The sequence below is a fragment of the Enoplosus armatus genome, chromosome 16, assembly GCF_043641665.1.
Source record: "Enoplosus armatus isolate fEnoArm2 chromosome 16, fEnoArm2.hap1, whole genome shotgun sequence".
Lineage (NCBI taxonomy): Eukaryota > Metazoa > Chordata > Actinopteri > Centrarchiformes > Enoplosidae > Enoplosus > Enoplosus armatus.
Window position 1 is genome coordinate 9,209,394 of NC_092195.1, and position 14,845 is coordinate 9,224,238.

At 42.3% G+C, this 14,845-nt stretch overlaps 1 protein-coding gene across 2 annotated transcripts; it reads right to left on the reverse strand.

Annotated features, from left to right (window-relative positions):
- Nucleotides 1-503: 503 nt before the first annotated feature.
- snx13 (sorting nexin 13) lies at nucleotides 504-10,139 on the reverse strand. 2 transcript variants are annotated; one of them, XM_070921562.1, is made up of 22 exons: nucleotides 10,000-10,139; nucleotides 7,609-7,730; nucleotides 7,380-7,498; nucleotides 7,043-7,147; nucleotides 6,819-6,907; nucleotides 6,395-6,478; nucleotides 6,115-6,253; nucleotides 5,896-5,984; nucleotides 5,587-5,686; nucleotides 4,723-4,916; nucleotides 4,418-4,522; nucleotides 4,038-4,208; nucleotides 3,829-3,898; nucleotides 3,076-3,218; nucleotides 2,878-2,985; nucleotides 2,661-2,771; nucleotides 2,318-2,479; nucleotides 1,924-1,995; nucleotides 1,670-1,815; nucleotides 1,523-1,591; nucleotides 1,327-1,439; nucleotides 504-819 (listed from the first exon to the last, which is right to left on the reverse strand). In XM_070921562.1, exons 1-22 carry the CDS (start codon nucleotides 10,075-10,077, stop codon nucleotides 584-586), a joined length of 2,625 nt encoding a protein of 874 aa, XP_070777663.1. In that variant the 5' UTR covers nucleotides 10,078-10,139; the 3' UTR covers nucleotides 504-583. The 2 variants fall into 2 exon arrangements, with proteins under 2 accessions (XP_070777663.1, XP_070777661.1); XM_070921560.1 differs by having other exon boundaries at nucleotides 3,076-3,254; nucleotides 10,000-10,089.
- Between the last annotated feature and the right edge of the window lie 4,706 nt (nucleotides 10,140-14,845).

Consider the following 14,845-nt stretch of genomic DNA (forward strand, 5'->3'; position numbering starts at 1 on the left):
GCTTTTGCAGATAAAATGTCTACAGCGTGAGGGTAAGTTTGACTACAGCTGAGTGGCCAGGTCACTGAGATGGTAGCCTGTGCCGGCCAAAAGACAGAAGCGGGAAGGTAAGGCAAGGTGTGGGTCTATGCTATCTACTCCTGCAGTTTAAAAACAAATACAGTATTTGTGGTCTGCTCTGTTTACCACAAGAAAGCAGCATTGACTGGTCCAGGATAAAGCTAAACACAACTAGAAAGTCCAAAAAGGAGGAGGAAAAGATATGAACTAAAAGAAGAGACTGCCATGTTCAGCCTCGGTGCAAATAACAGGATTTGTGTTTGCGCATGTGTGTGTGTCACTATGACAGTGAGAGGAGGGCAGAGTGTGTGTTGTTCATCCTTCACTTCTGCCTTGACAAAAATAATCAGTTGGACAATTGGAGTGTTTTCACTGAAAAGAGCGTGCGAGGGAAGTGGAAGGGCAGAAATCACACACACACACACACACCTCAACGTTCACATCAAGCCCCGCCCCCCCACTCTCACTCTCAAGTCTGTGTGTGTCTTGTCAGCCCATGTCCCGCTGCCTCTGTCCTCTCCTGTCACCTCTTGAGGGATGAGGATTTGAGTTTCTGGCTATATCTGTGGATGCGTGGAGAGCGGGAGTGCAGCTTGACAAAGAGCTCAGGGAATTTGTACTGGGGGAACATCGTCTCCAAGAAGCCCTCCAGGAAAACGTAGACTAGCCGACGGTTCATGGGTTGGTGCTGAAACATGTCGAAGACGCGGAGTATGCCCTTTCTTGTGGTGTCCGCTCCGATGATGTGCTTCAGCTCGTCTGAGGGAGGGAGAGAAAGATAGTCGGCACAAACAAGGACATGAAAAAGAGGAACCTTTTCCATGTGGGTAAATTTTTGCCCCAAGCTCACACCAGTGCAGTACACTTAGGTCACTTAATTGCCCCTTTGGTGTGGCATTAGGGCAAGAATGAAGCATGGACCTGTTCAGTACTAATAATAAACAGAGACATGAAACTCAAGGAAAATGAAAGTGAACATACCAATACCAAATCTTTCATAAAATAAAAGGTGCAAAAGGATAGATAAGACACTTGCTAGATGATTATACTGATTATACTGAATATATCTCAACACGAATGTAAGGGAGTGTCTCCTCTTCCTGTCCTGAGGCCGGAGGCTCATTCCACAATAAAAAACAAACCTGGAGCCACACAAAGATGAGATTTAAGCTTGATCGTGTTTTCCAACAGTTTGTTTCAGTTGTACAAGAGAGAAGGCTGAGGCGGTCCCAAACGGGGCTGGGTAAAGTGGGTTTGTGTTTTCACCTGGCATGATGCCCAAGAGGTTGGTCTTGGCGGCTACTCGTGTCCTCATGCGGATGCTCTTGTCCCGACGGGGCAGCGTCTCAGCCAGAATACCGTTGGGCCAGTAGGAATCCCTGTATGGGACAGAGCCACTGAGGGTTATTCATAACTCTTCTGACCAATCAAGAGATATTTGAAAGAAAAGGGGAGGGGTTACCTGAACTTCTTGACGTAGTCTGCCACCTGCTCCGGTGAGGTCAAGTAGTCCACATGATCCACTATTTTCCTACAGAGACAAAAGGGAAGATGAGTGAGGTTGTGCTCTGTGTGAAGCTATTTGCTGCTCTTTGTTTTTGTTGCTGACCTGTTGATGGTGTCTCCATACGTGGCCCTGATGAGCTGCTGCAGCAGGTTCTTAATGTTCCTGCGCAGCCACTGGTTTTTCTCCTTGAGGTCAAACACTTCGTCCATCAGCAGCAGCATTACCCTCAGCGGGATGTTATCATCCACCTGAACACACAAATATAACATGTGAATTTTACCAAAATAAATACATAAACACAAGGAAATAAAAAAAATAAAACAAACACCAAGAACACAATATGCCCACTGACTCACGTTGTCATCGAGCTGAGCAGAGACTCGGCAGTGTTCAGGGTCGATGTCAGACTTGGGGAGGAGTGGAGGCACCTGGGAAAAAAAGAAGAGGACACTGGAGAGTCAGAGGTTGGATGAACTAGCTTGTCAGAAGAGTGAAGGAAAGAGGAGGATTGTGGGTTATTTACAGTTGTGGCTACAGGGCCAGGATTTGTGAGGACTGGTGCTTTGTAAGGAGTCTATTTATTATAACCACAGCCCAGTGAGGAGGTTCAAAGCTAACAGACCATGATAATATCACACAGAAAGAAAGATACTTTTACGCTGATGAAAAATAAAACTAGAACAAAAATAGTTAGCTGCTTTGCTTTCCTTTATTAGGACCGAAGGCACTTGTTCTATGTGATGGTGTTACCTTGAGTATGGACTGTTTAATGTCCTGGCCAAGTCTTTCTGACATGCGGCCCATGTTATCAGAGACCTTGGTCATGCCCTCAGCCAGACTGTCTGGCAGGGCCTTCACTGCGTTGGACACATTTCTCATGGAGCTCTTCAGAGGATTTACAAATGTGTCTATCTGATGGGCGGATAAAACAAAAGGAAAAAAAACGTATTTTATAAAACCAGTCACAAATTAGTAATCTGTAAAGTACAGCCACTCATATCTCTGTGATTAAGAGTATGCATTCATACGAGCAACATACTAAAATCTTAACTATATACATTATCTATTAAATGACACTGAAACACTGCGTGACCTTGCGTGCAAACTCTCCCTTGCCCTTGCTGTAGGCTTTGTTCTCTAGGAAGTCGTAGACATAAGGAATCAGAGTTGGACAGGCCTTCACCATTTCTGGGTTCAGCAGCAACTGGAACACAGACGCAACAGTTATTGATATACACTCCACAAAAAGATGCAAGACAATAAAGGTGTTCACAATTTGACATGTCAACACTAATATATAAGAATGTTACCTGTAGGTAAGCATTGAGGTCTTTTTTTCTCTTCTCCAAGAAGTCTCTGTCCATGTTGTTGAAGGTCTTTTTCCCCGGCAGCTTGAGGATTGAAGCCAGGTTCTCAAACTACAACAGAACATATACCAACACTCAGAAGGAGACTCATGTTGAAGTTCATGTTTTAACACTAATGTTAATTGTATAACTCACACACACCTGTTCAGTGATCCTCATGTGGAAGTCGTGGAAGTCCGAGTAGCGGCGATAGGTCTTCCAGCAGTCCTCACTGCCGTCCTGGTTGCGTCTGAACACAGTGATGGCGTACAGCGCGTAGGTCTTACCGTGGTCATTGCAAACCCCTGCAGCACCCCAGAAGCCGGGGAGACAAGCGTCAGCTACCCCGCCCGGCAATACATCCAAAATAGGAATGGAGGATGAGGGGTGGATGAAAGCAGAAAAGAAAGAAGGGGGAAAAAGTGTGTGCAGGTTCAAAGTGTGGAGGGAGGAAGAGGAAGCAAAAGAAAGAATGCAGAGCAGAGGGTGCGGAAATGTGATGAAAGGGAAGAAAATGTGACAGAAAGACAGGAAGGTGACAGAGGGAGGGAGGAGGAAGGAAAATGGAAGAACAGAAAACAGTGAAGGTGATGGAAAGAAAGAAATAAAGAATACTGGAACAGTATGAAGTGGCACAGCAGACATAATGAATGGAGCTATGAGGCAAAATGCTGAAAAAAAAAAAAGACATGCAGGAAGGGACAAACAGGGGCTAACAGATACCCAATATACAATTCACACACTCTCAACATAAGCAGCTGCAACACCCAAATCCCACAACCAGTGAAAAATACATTGTTTTTAAACCTGACATGCATACACAAGTTGCCAAAATCTAGCATGAACCCTCACGCTTTGAAACTTTATGGCAATAATGCTCACAAAAGGCCTGTGTGTGTGTGTTTGTGTGTGTACCTGTGTCGGAGATGAAGGCATGTAGGTGCATAGATTCATCATGGCAGGAGTTGGACAAGTCGTCCAAAGACTGAAATCACAAGAAGTCATCATTTAAGTGTGCAGTTTGCTGAACAGTAACACATCATAGTGCTGCTTCGCTGTGAATGATGGGCAACAACAACAACGTCAGCCATGTCTCCACATCTTCAGAAGTGAAGAAGACTTACGAGGTTTATGCTTCCTGTGGGAGAGCCGTTGAAGGATTCTCCATCGCCGTCATCAGATCCCCGGTAGCTTGGCTCTTTCAACATGTCCAGCTCTGCTAGCATGCGGACGTAGAGAGGACTCTGCTTGAAGGAGGGGTAGAAGCGCTCATCACGTAGCATCATGTCATACACCTAAAAATATGCGTGAAACAATTTGTTAACAGGTGGAAAACAGAGACGAGGCAGCACATTCAAAAAAGAACAAGAACATATAAGCAGACATTTTTGTATTTTTGTAAACACTGACACTAAAAGCTATGCAAATAAGTGAAATAAAATTTCATGTTGGCATGGTTCATAAAATTCTTTCATATACAGATAAAACTCTATAGATTTTTTACATTTCTCTGGATTTCATCAAATATCTCCGGCGTGGGGTCATCTTTCTGTAGCTTCTCCCCTAGTTTTGTTATGGACGCCTCATCCACCTGCACCCTGGGAGACGCCTGTTGGGGAGGAAAGAAGAGCAGAGACTTCAGTAGATATTTTCTCAAAATATTAGCCTACACAGGCTAAAAAGAGCTGTGCTTTAAAGCAAGTGCATTTGTTTGTAATTTACAAAGAAATTACAGTAAATTATAATATATATAATAAGTAGAATCAGATCATATGACAAACACTCATGTGATCTTCACAAGCCTCCTACCTTGTCAGAGAGGTATTGTTCGTAGACACCCAGTGCAGCGGCCTTCAGCAGCCCCTTGGTGGCGCTGGGCTGCTTCTTGCCATCTTTCTGCCAGCCCTGCATGGCCTCCAGCTGCTGCTGTGCCGTCACCCTGTAGCCCTCCACAGTGAGCCAGAAGAAGAGCTCTGCCTGGGCCCCTGCTGCCTGCATGAAGTCTGGATCAACACACAAGAGTTGGTCCAAATGGGGACCGTCTACTACAGCACTTTGGTTACAAATACATGTACAGTGAGTGGACCAGTGCCTTTAAAATTTCGCACTTGTGGTGATCTTGTAATGAAAGGTCGATGTACTGTTACACTCTTAGTGAACTCCTTTGGATAGAATGAAAATAAGATACAAGGTTATGATACTATGGCTCAGCAACTTCCACTATTTATAACTTTGTTACAATTTTGGAGTTTTGGTGATCCAAACATATCAATTTTTTTTGATAAAACATTGCTACATGCTACAATGACAGAACCAGCCACAATGTTTATTCATTTTCCACACCAGATCTGATGCAACTTGGTTTGACTCCTAGTTTGCGCACACACACACACACACACACACACACACACACACACACACACACACACACACACACACACACACACACAGTATGGTAATCTGATCTGTAAAGCGGAGTGACCTTTTAAAATCTCTGACGAGGTTGTGGGACTGAAAAGGAGTGTGCCTAACGAGACAGGTTGGGGTTATATATTCTAGAGGAATGGAATAAGTAATGGATTATAAAGATGATTAACAGAAATGTTCAGGATTAAGGCCTTGGGATGACTACAGTGACATTTGGCATCTGTGATATATGTGATGATGCATTACCCATGAAGAACTGCAGGGCTATGTTGTGGACGAGGATGTGATCCAGTGGGATAACACACAGCTTGCCGAAGTTGGCTGCCAGCTTCAAGGCATCCACCTCCTACACAACACAGGAAAAGGATGAGCAAAGTCTGGTACGACAATAAAACTGTATTCTTAGTCTGGAAGACTCCAAAAGATAAAACTTAATAACAAACTGACTTTGAGCAAGTGCAGCTGATACTTGCAGACAATGTTTTACCATCACACTAACAAACAATAATGTATTGGATCCACTAGTGTAAGCCCTATAAGGCTGCAGTATCTCACCTTGCCAGACTGTAGCCTCTGGATCCTGGTCTCACACACCTTCTTCACAAACAGAAGACTGTTAATCTGGTTCTTGATCACATTGATGTCTAAAGGACAGAGAGACACAGACATCAAGAGAGGGAGGAAAGCAGTGCATTGATTTAGACAAACTCACATGAAGAATTTGTTTCGTGTGTGTGTGTGTCTGTATGTCAATAAGACAAAGTGAGTACCCACCATCTCCAGCAGTGTCCAGGGAGCGGAGGTACTGCAGTTCCTCCAGCACCTTGTCCTTGACAGCCTCCAGCTCAGTAGGCTTGTCTGTCAGCTTCAGGATGTTCATGAAGGCTTCATAGTTACAGCTGGAGTCCCGTATCTGTACAAAATAGATACCAGGTCCTAATGACATTTCTCCCCCATTTCATTTTCTTGGTTAGTTTGTGTATATTATTCACACGAAAAGCCGGTTCAAATAACAGCTAATAAGAAGGAGGTATGAATGAGTGTCAAGTCTCACCATCCAGATGACAAACTGGTTGATGTAGTCTGGGTCGCTCAGCTGGTTGATCAGAGGAAGTAACACACCACGCGCCAGCACCTCCTAAAAAAACACATCACAGTGCATTTCCAGGTACACTCATAACAACTTACACTACAAACATGCCATCACGTGGTCTGGTACGGCAGTGTAGCCTATTCAGGTTGTTGGAAAATAATACTCATGGCTGGCTGGCAGCCAAAGTGGCGGTAGCATTTGGCCGGTGGCCCAACCACGATGAATTGACAACACAGGTTGTATGACATATTGTGTGACTGAATATGTGATTTTGTCCCTAAAATCCGCATCTCAGGCCGATGATGTCACGTGTGTGTTGTGATCGTTTGACAGTGTGTGTAAGCGAGAGTGAGATTTTGTGTTTGTTTATTTAATGCGCACTCACCCTTAGGAAGTATCTCATGTTCTTGTTGTGGAAATCTCCAGGAGGCAGTAACAGATACAGGAGCAACTCACACAAGTCCCGAAGAAAACCTGACACACACACACACACACACACACACACACACAGCATATGGATAGTTTTTACTAACGGCAACACATTTGTGGGAAGAGTTCTTCATGACGGTGTGAACTGTAAGGCTAGACACATTGCAGGAGTGTGTTTACCTTCTTCATCCTTGTGTGAAGTGCACACTACGTCTCGACAAATCTTCCTTTCCATCTCCACCTCGGCCTCAAAGAAGGAGTCCACCAGCTCCTCTGTTATGTCCCCTGTTCAGACATCACTTTATTTTTATAGTCATCATCACCGCTAATGTCAAAAATCTCATCGTCTAACTTTATGGAAGAATTGTATTGTGTGGCCGACAAACCCAACTCTGATTAAGCTCAGACGTACATAATCACAATCATTGTTAAAGCAGAATCAACTCAGGAGACATGCAGAACATACTAATGACTCCAGCGATTGAGAAAGCAAGTGTGTATGAATGTGTGTGCTTACTTTGCTTGTCCTCTCTGTCGGCGAGGCGATCCTGGGCTTTTCTAAAGACACGTAAATGGGTGGCAAAGTCATCCACCAGGCGAGTAGTGAAGTAAGGCTGCCAGTCCACCTCTTTGGACCTTGACACATAAACACACACACAAATAATGTAGAAAATAAAACTCAACAAACATACAGAACACATTCAATATCAAGACAGAAAATGTATGTGCATCTATGGGTCTTGTACCGTGTAGAGAACTGGACGAGGGCGTTCTGCAGCGTCTGTCTGATCTCCAATAAGAAGGACTCATCCTCGCTCAGAGTGTAGTACCAGTACTGGATATAGTCTCTCAGAGCAAACTGGATCACCTACAGAGACAAAGAAATATGGAGGAAGAGGAGGAGTGGGTTCATTAAATGCTACACAAGATTTGAGTGCGACTTGGGTTAATGTGTCTTTTTCGAAACACAATTAAATCAGTTGATCGTCAGAGTCTAGTACAAACATCCAGAGAACAGATTACTGGGCTATTAGGTCCTGGAAATCCTGGGTAAATCAATAATTTTGTTGTACTCTGTCGCATGCAGCAGGGATACAGCTGAGTAGTATGATTAAATCAAGCCAACACATGAATCAATGTAACTGTCAGTATAGGCTTCTACTGTATGAGCTACACAGGAGGATGTGGTCATGAGAGTGCAGTGTTTTGCAGCTTTATGTGATGTCACATTTAACTGTGCAAGATCTAAAGGTTCACATGTCTCTGAAATGATTAGTGTGCATTCCCAGGAAGGAAAAGAGAGCAGTCAGTGTCATCTGACCATCACAAACTGCTGTGTCTGCACTTAACTCTGCCAGGCCACGCTGCTTTACGGAGGACGGCATGCTAACAGCTTGTTTCCTACTGCAAGTGTCTGTGACCACCAGACAAAAGCAACTAAGCTCAACTTCTCTGTCTGCAATGCTGACATACAGCCTAACCATCATTTAGAGGATCTATTTTATGAAGGCGTTAAGCTGAAAAAAATCTCACAGCCAGAGACTGAAAATATTATGTGTCAACACTGCGAATTGTTCTTTGTACTTAAGCCACATGACAAAAAGAGCGTTGGTGCTACACTGACAGTGCAACAGTACGAGAAGTTTCAGTTCCACTTTCTGTTAGGACAGAGTTTGTCAATCAAGACAGACCAGTTTCTTTCAGGAAAGCATGTTGGATGAGATTTTAGAAGGCCACATAAGAGCATTATCTGCTTACATGACCTAAGTAATCTGGAATACATTTCAATATGGTTTTGCATACATATTTATACCACTAAATGTGGGACATTTTATTAACTATCAAATTAATACAAATTAAAATGTATTTCTTTAGGGCCCTGTGGTGGCCATAAATACAAATCAGTGTGGTGTGCGGTCCACTATTTATTCAGATGTAAAATGAACTCAAATTATTTTTCAAAAGCTTTTTTGATGTCTAGAGAGAAAGTAGTGATACTTACAGAGATCACTAATAAGCATGAGGACAAAATAGATTAACCAACATAAAACGTGTGATGATGACGCACCAGTATTAACCTACTGTACCGCTCAACCTCAACCAAATATAGAACTGAAATTCATTCAGTATCAAGTCAAGATGGAGAATTGCCTGTGTAAGTGTGTGCCAGTAACATGTTTTCTCAGAACCCATTATAAGTAAATTAAGCAATTACTTTCGTTAGTTATTTGTTCTAGTTTCTGGTTAATTATATTTTCATTTGTTGGGAAAAAAATGTTTTGCTAGACAAAAGTCAGCCTTTATCAGCTGACAGACATCCTGCTCGAGACTAATCCAATGACACAAAACACAAGGAACCAGCCTCCCGTGAACATGAGACACTGAGGCTTTAGAGGGTCACGTCGTGCTTGACAGTGATGACTACTTTATGGCTTGAGGCCATGAAGTTGCTGACCTGGGCCAGCCGATGGGTCAGACCGTGACTTAAGCAGGCCAGTGTCCAAAAAGTCTGGAGTGTTAGTGTTTGTCATCCAGTCATAATCCTGTTATCTTCTGGTGGCTTCTCTCTGTAGCTGTTGTCCCATTACCACCTGTGCAATGCTTTTTATGACCAATCATTCAGCTATGCCACCTCATAGCTGAGCAGTGGGCGCTTCAGTGTTTCACAGTCAATCCTATACAATTCACAACATTTGCACTTTTAATTGTAATTTATATAGTAAATACAGTACACAATACAGTTCAACAGTACCACAAACTGCAGCCTCCAAAATGATCAAAAGTTGAATCAATACTTCTCTTTAATAATTTCAACAAAAACTGAACATTATAACCTTCATGAAGGGAGTACTTATTCCGGGACTGTTGTGTTAGACTGCATTAGTTTTAGGTGTACCTAATAAAATGGCAACTGAGTTTTTGCTGACCTGGTGATACCATAAGAGGGGCAAGTAATACTCAGAAAGGTATGTATAAAAATCATTACCAACACAGAACATTGGTCATGTGTGATCTCTTTTTTAATCTCATGTAATGAAACTTCAGAATTCTGCGTTTCCCCAGCTTGAAGGGTGCAAACATGTTGCTGGTGAAGCTTTGACACAGGTGCCAAATGCACATAACACAAACACACACACCTGTTGTAGTGGTTCATCTATGAAACTGGAGCCAGTCAGTCTCCTGTCAATCTTTATAGGCTTCATCTCCAGCTTCATCTCATCCAACGTCTGAAGGAGACAAAAAGAAATGCAGAAAATGGGTAGACGTAGTGAAATGTGAGCAACCAAATCAATGAAAACTTGAATCATCTGTATGGTAACTGGCAAGTGGACTTCATCAACAAAGGAGCTTGATTAACAACTAATTAATTTGTTTGTGTAGGCGAGGTCAACGTGTGTGTATGTTACTCATGCTTTTACCTTCAGTATACCAATTTGTGTGGGTGGCAAGTAAGAATGCTCGCACTTTTCCAGGTGTTTCTCTGAGTTGATCTTGCCATAGAGCAGAGTGACCGCGAAGCCCCTAGAAAACAGAAGTGAGAATGAGAGGACAGCTAAAAACGGATCAATCAGGCTCCCATACAGAGTGTAGTGGTTGATGAGGGAGAGCATGCTGATATAAAGACATGATGTATGGTTTCCTGCTCACCCTCCAATGAAGCAGAAGATATAAAAGGCCAGGTAGAATATGGCAAAGGGTCCAAAGGTGACGAGGAACAGCACGACTCCGAGACCCCCCCATCCCCAGATGGACAGACTGGCCTGCAACACACACAAAAAACATGTTAAATACTCACTTAGCCAACAGAGCTCATGCTTTCACCAGTCTGAAGATCATGAGAGTTGGTATGATCAAGACATTTACACTTTCTATCACTGACGGACTGAATGACAGATCAGATTAACATGCAGTCTAAAATTAGATCTAAAAATGGCTTGAGCTTTTCTCTCAGCCTCATCATAAATTCCCGACATAAAACTGTTTGGGCTCGACTGCTCACTCGATTGTGAAGGAAAAATAAGAATAAATCAGCAGTACTCCAACACAAACTAAATCAGATGATTAGACAATTGTACTGTACAATGACGTAATCCACAGAGCAGAAAAAACACCATTCTTCACTTTAGATGTCGGCACAGGAAAAGATTATTTTAAAAGACACACACTATGGTGTGTTGTATTGTTAGAGAGTATCAGGCACAGACTGTGTGTGTGTGCACACTTGTGTGTCACATCCTATGGTTTTTCCTGTTATTGTCAGTGCAGGAAACCAAGCTCTTGTTTCCAGCTAGCAACTCTGTGTCCCAGTTTTCCACATAAGTTACTCAGTAGCTCTTTTTGTTGTGTTCAGTCCCTTACCATGCCAATGCTACAGATGCAATTATTGCAATTATAAAGACACCAGAAAACTCAAGTGTGACTTTTAGCCACTCAATATGTGAGTCAAAGAAGGAAAGGCCAGGCTGGAAGACTCAAGCTACTGTCACAGACAGCAGGGCTAACACTCACTTAGGTCAGCTCACTGCAGGCTGAGGGTTTTTAAAACTGGAAGTGACCTCCATCATGACTGCTGATGCTTTCACATTAGGATGAGATAGACTGTATTGTTCCCATGCATTTTCTTAGGTCATGTTCACCCATGACATCAAAAGCAGGTGATTCAGTGTTTTGCTTAGAGTTGCACACTAAAGCATGACTGGATTCTTGCCATTGTTGGGGACTGAATCCTTTCTCTCCAGATAAAGGATGGTCTCCCCTCCTGACCAAATCACATGGTTCCTCAACTTTTGCAAGCATTCATCCACATTCCTGTGCTAAAACAAGATGTGTAGGGCTCTTGTTGTATATAGTTATATGGAGCCCCCTGCGACCTTGTAAAGAATAAGCGGGTTAAGATAATTGCTTGATGGATTTGTGTATATTACAGTTAGACCGATATATCAGATAATTGCAGAGATCGGTATCGGTGTATATGTCGGCCGATAAGTAAATGGAAATTGCAGTACAGAAATGCCAAACTAGTTAGAGGTCATTTAGAAACATCATTTGGGAGAACTGACAATTTTTACACTGTAAAATGTCCTGCTTAGAAAAACAAATCTAAGGGCTCCATCTCAAGATTGTTCATGTTAAAATAAATTACTATCGTTATCACACTTTTTAAAATGGATATCAGTATCGACCAGTAATATATCCATGTTTGGGTGTGCGTGCATGGTGGGGGTTGTTATTTGAAGGATGAGCCTGCCATAGTGCTCCACAAACTTGAATGCTCCAGACTAATGAAACCAGGCCATGCAATCCTTGGCAAAGTACTATAATATATGCTTTGTCATAAGGTAATGTGAAAAATTGAGTTATCTACACAAAGGTGGTTAAATGTGAAAAACTGTCACACACTGTATACAGTTCACACTCTGACCGCGGAGCCATCAGAGTCACCGACAGACATCATGATGATCAGCAGTGATGATCTTCAGCTGCCCTACATGCATACTCGAGTTCCTTAGATAAGCAGCTCCACCGATGGAGCCAGATAGGGACAGACAGAGCTTCCTTGGGACACTGAGACATTGTTCTCTCTGCCACAGCCAGCTATGGACAATCGGATGACACACATTAGACTGGATGCCAACTGTGTTGCATTTGGAAACATGGGCTAGCTAGCTTACTGTGCATAGCATGACCATGACACACAGGGAGTAGTATTGAAAATCAATGCTAAGCAAACTACTGTTGAGAAAGTATAACAGAAATGTGTGAACCAGGCGAAGTGCAACCTGTGGCAACATACAAATCCACAATTTTATCTATTATTAGAAATTACCTCTGAAAGTTCAGAAGAAAGGACCACTGATCACGAGTTACAAAAGCCTACTATAGATGACAGTGTTTGAGAATTTCATTAACTAATTAACATATAATTGTTCACCTCTAACGTAAATACATTCCCAGTATCTCACCAGTTTCAATACTTTAATGCAAAGGAAAAACAGTGTTCTGAACTCTGTGATGAACTGAATTTACTTAATACTAATAAAACACTAGAACAAGTCAGACATTGTCCACAGAAATATACTTTTTTGTTTGGCCTATTTAATTCATACAGTATCTGGATTTACAATTTCTGTCATTAGCTGTTTTAGTCTGCCATTGGTAGTTGTCGTTCTGCTAGCTTTGCTTGCTGACAGTCCCTGTCAGTGTGGATATCTCTATTCAAACCGGCCACTTTTGTTGGTGGTGCTCCGTAGTGTATCCAGAGCGTGAAGGGTTACAACAAACAAAGGATCTCAATCGGATCAGGCTTCATGGAGCTGATACCAGTCAATTAAAAAAATGACTTGACTGGCTCCAGTTCAGATCTTGCAGATCAGCTTGTGACATCTCTAGTCAAAACACCAGCTGAGGACCAGCTGATCACACAGCACACTGGATGGCTGTCAGTGAGGACCCACTGACACTGACTTTACTCATTTATTGTAAAGCAAACAACTAACAAGACAGGCTTGAGCCCCGTCAGAGTGTGGGGCCTGGACAAGACAGCAGAACTGGTTTTAAACATATGGCTCATTACATTAATAGAACAATAGCATTTCTGAGCACGCCTTGCAATATGTGACGCACAGCAGACAGTCGCTTCGTTTACAAACCTGGTTATGGGAGAAATCAGGTTAGGGCAGGAAATATTAGAGCATGTTTACATGCACTGCAATTACTCTAAAACCCTCATTTACATGAAACTGGTCAGTAATCAGTTCTCTCTCCTACCCCCTACCACATTTTGAACCAAGGCAGATGTATTTTAATCATATTAGTAAGACATTGGAGACTGAAGAGTTTTTCCTTTTTGTTGAATCATCTGGACTGAAAGCATAGTAAGGCTGCACACATGTTTTCCATTACTGTAGAAACCAGCTTATTTTAATTTATTTATTTTAATTTCAGTCTTACAACTTAAATACTTTTAATAAAAAGAAGCACTGCTAATAAAAAAAATCATACAGTATACACTATATAGCCAAGATCAGGTCTCCAAGAGGAATCAGAATCAGAATTATCAGAATTTATTGATCCCTGGGGGGAAATTGTACAAAAAAAACTTGAAAGTCAGTAGTTAGAAAGAAAATATGGAGTTATGTTAAAAATAAAGGAGAAAAGTAAGAAAAATAAGAAAACAAACAGGATCGACTGTAACAGGCTGCATGCACTGTCGGCACATGCGCACTAATGTAGCTGTGTTAGCCAAGTTTCTCTAAATCCCATATTAAGAAAACCGGGATTCTTATCTAAATGAGGTTTAAGAAATCAGGTTATTGTTAAAAGCTGACTCTAACCAAGTGTCTTGAGTGCGTGTGTGAACACATTGGCGTCCAGGCTGCAGAATGTGTCCAAACTGGCTAGACTACCCCCTCTTTCTCGAGTCATAACTGGCTGGGACACCGTCACTAACAGCAGGGTTAGAAGAGAATAAAGCTGGTCAAAGAAGAGGACTATTATTACAGTTGAGCTAGGAGTGGTAGAAATACAAAGCAATGATATTCACAGAGCAGGTATTACCCTGCCACAAACTTTGACTATCTTAAGTGAACTGCAGTGTCCTGAACTGTCTCATCCAATGCAACTATAGCACAGTTATAAGCCACAATGTTGTTGCCATTTACAAGAAAACCAAGTCAAACTAGGTAATGACTTTCATGCAAACCTCAATGAACAGCTTGACCTGTAGTACCACATCGACTCTGTTGACCTTTAACCCACACAGTAATCACAGAGAAGGCACTTGCTCCACAGAAGCTTTCAGCAGCTCACTGCAGTCATCACTGACACATTTATTACCACCAGGCCTAAGCTACATGCTAACAGGTCTTATACACACACACAATAACAGCGTGATCATCAAGTCTCATAACTGTGGGTTAACCTGAGGCAGCAACTACTCATTGAACCTCTCTAGGTGACAACATAGACCTTGGTAAGCAGGAT

Coding starts and splice junctions, on each gene's coding strand:
- snx13 (XM_070921560.1), bottom strand. CDS start 10,077: ATGAAGCTGGAGATGAAGCCTATAAAGATTGACAGGAGACTGACTGGC. Junction 7,499..7,608: donor CTCGTCCAGTTCTCTACACG/GTACAAGACCCA, acceptor TTATGTGTCAAG/GTCCAAAGAGGTGGACTGGC. Junction 4,523..4,722: donor AACAATACCTCTCTGACAAG/GTAGGAGGCTTG, acceptor CCTCCCCAACAG/GCGTCTCCCAGGGTGCAGGT.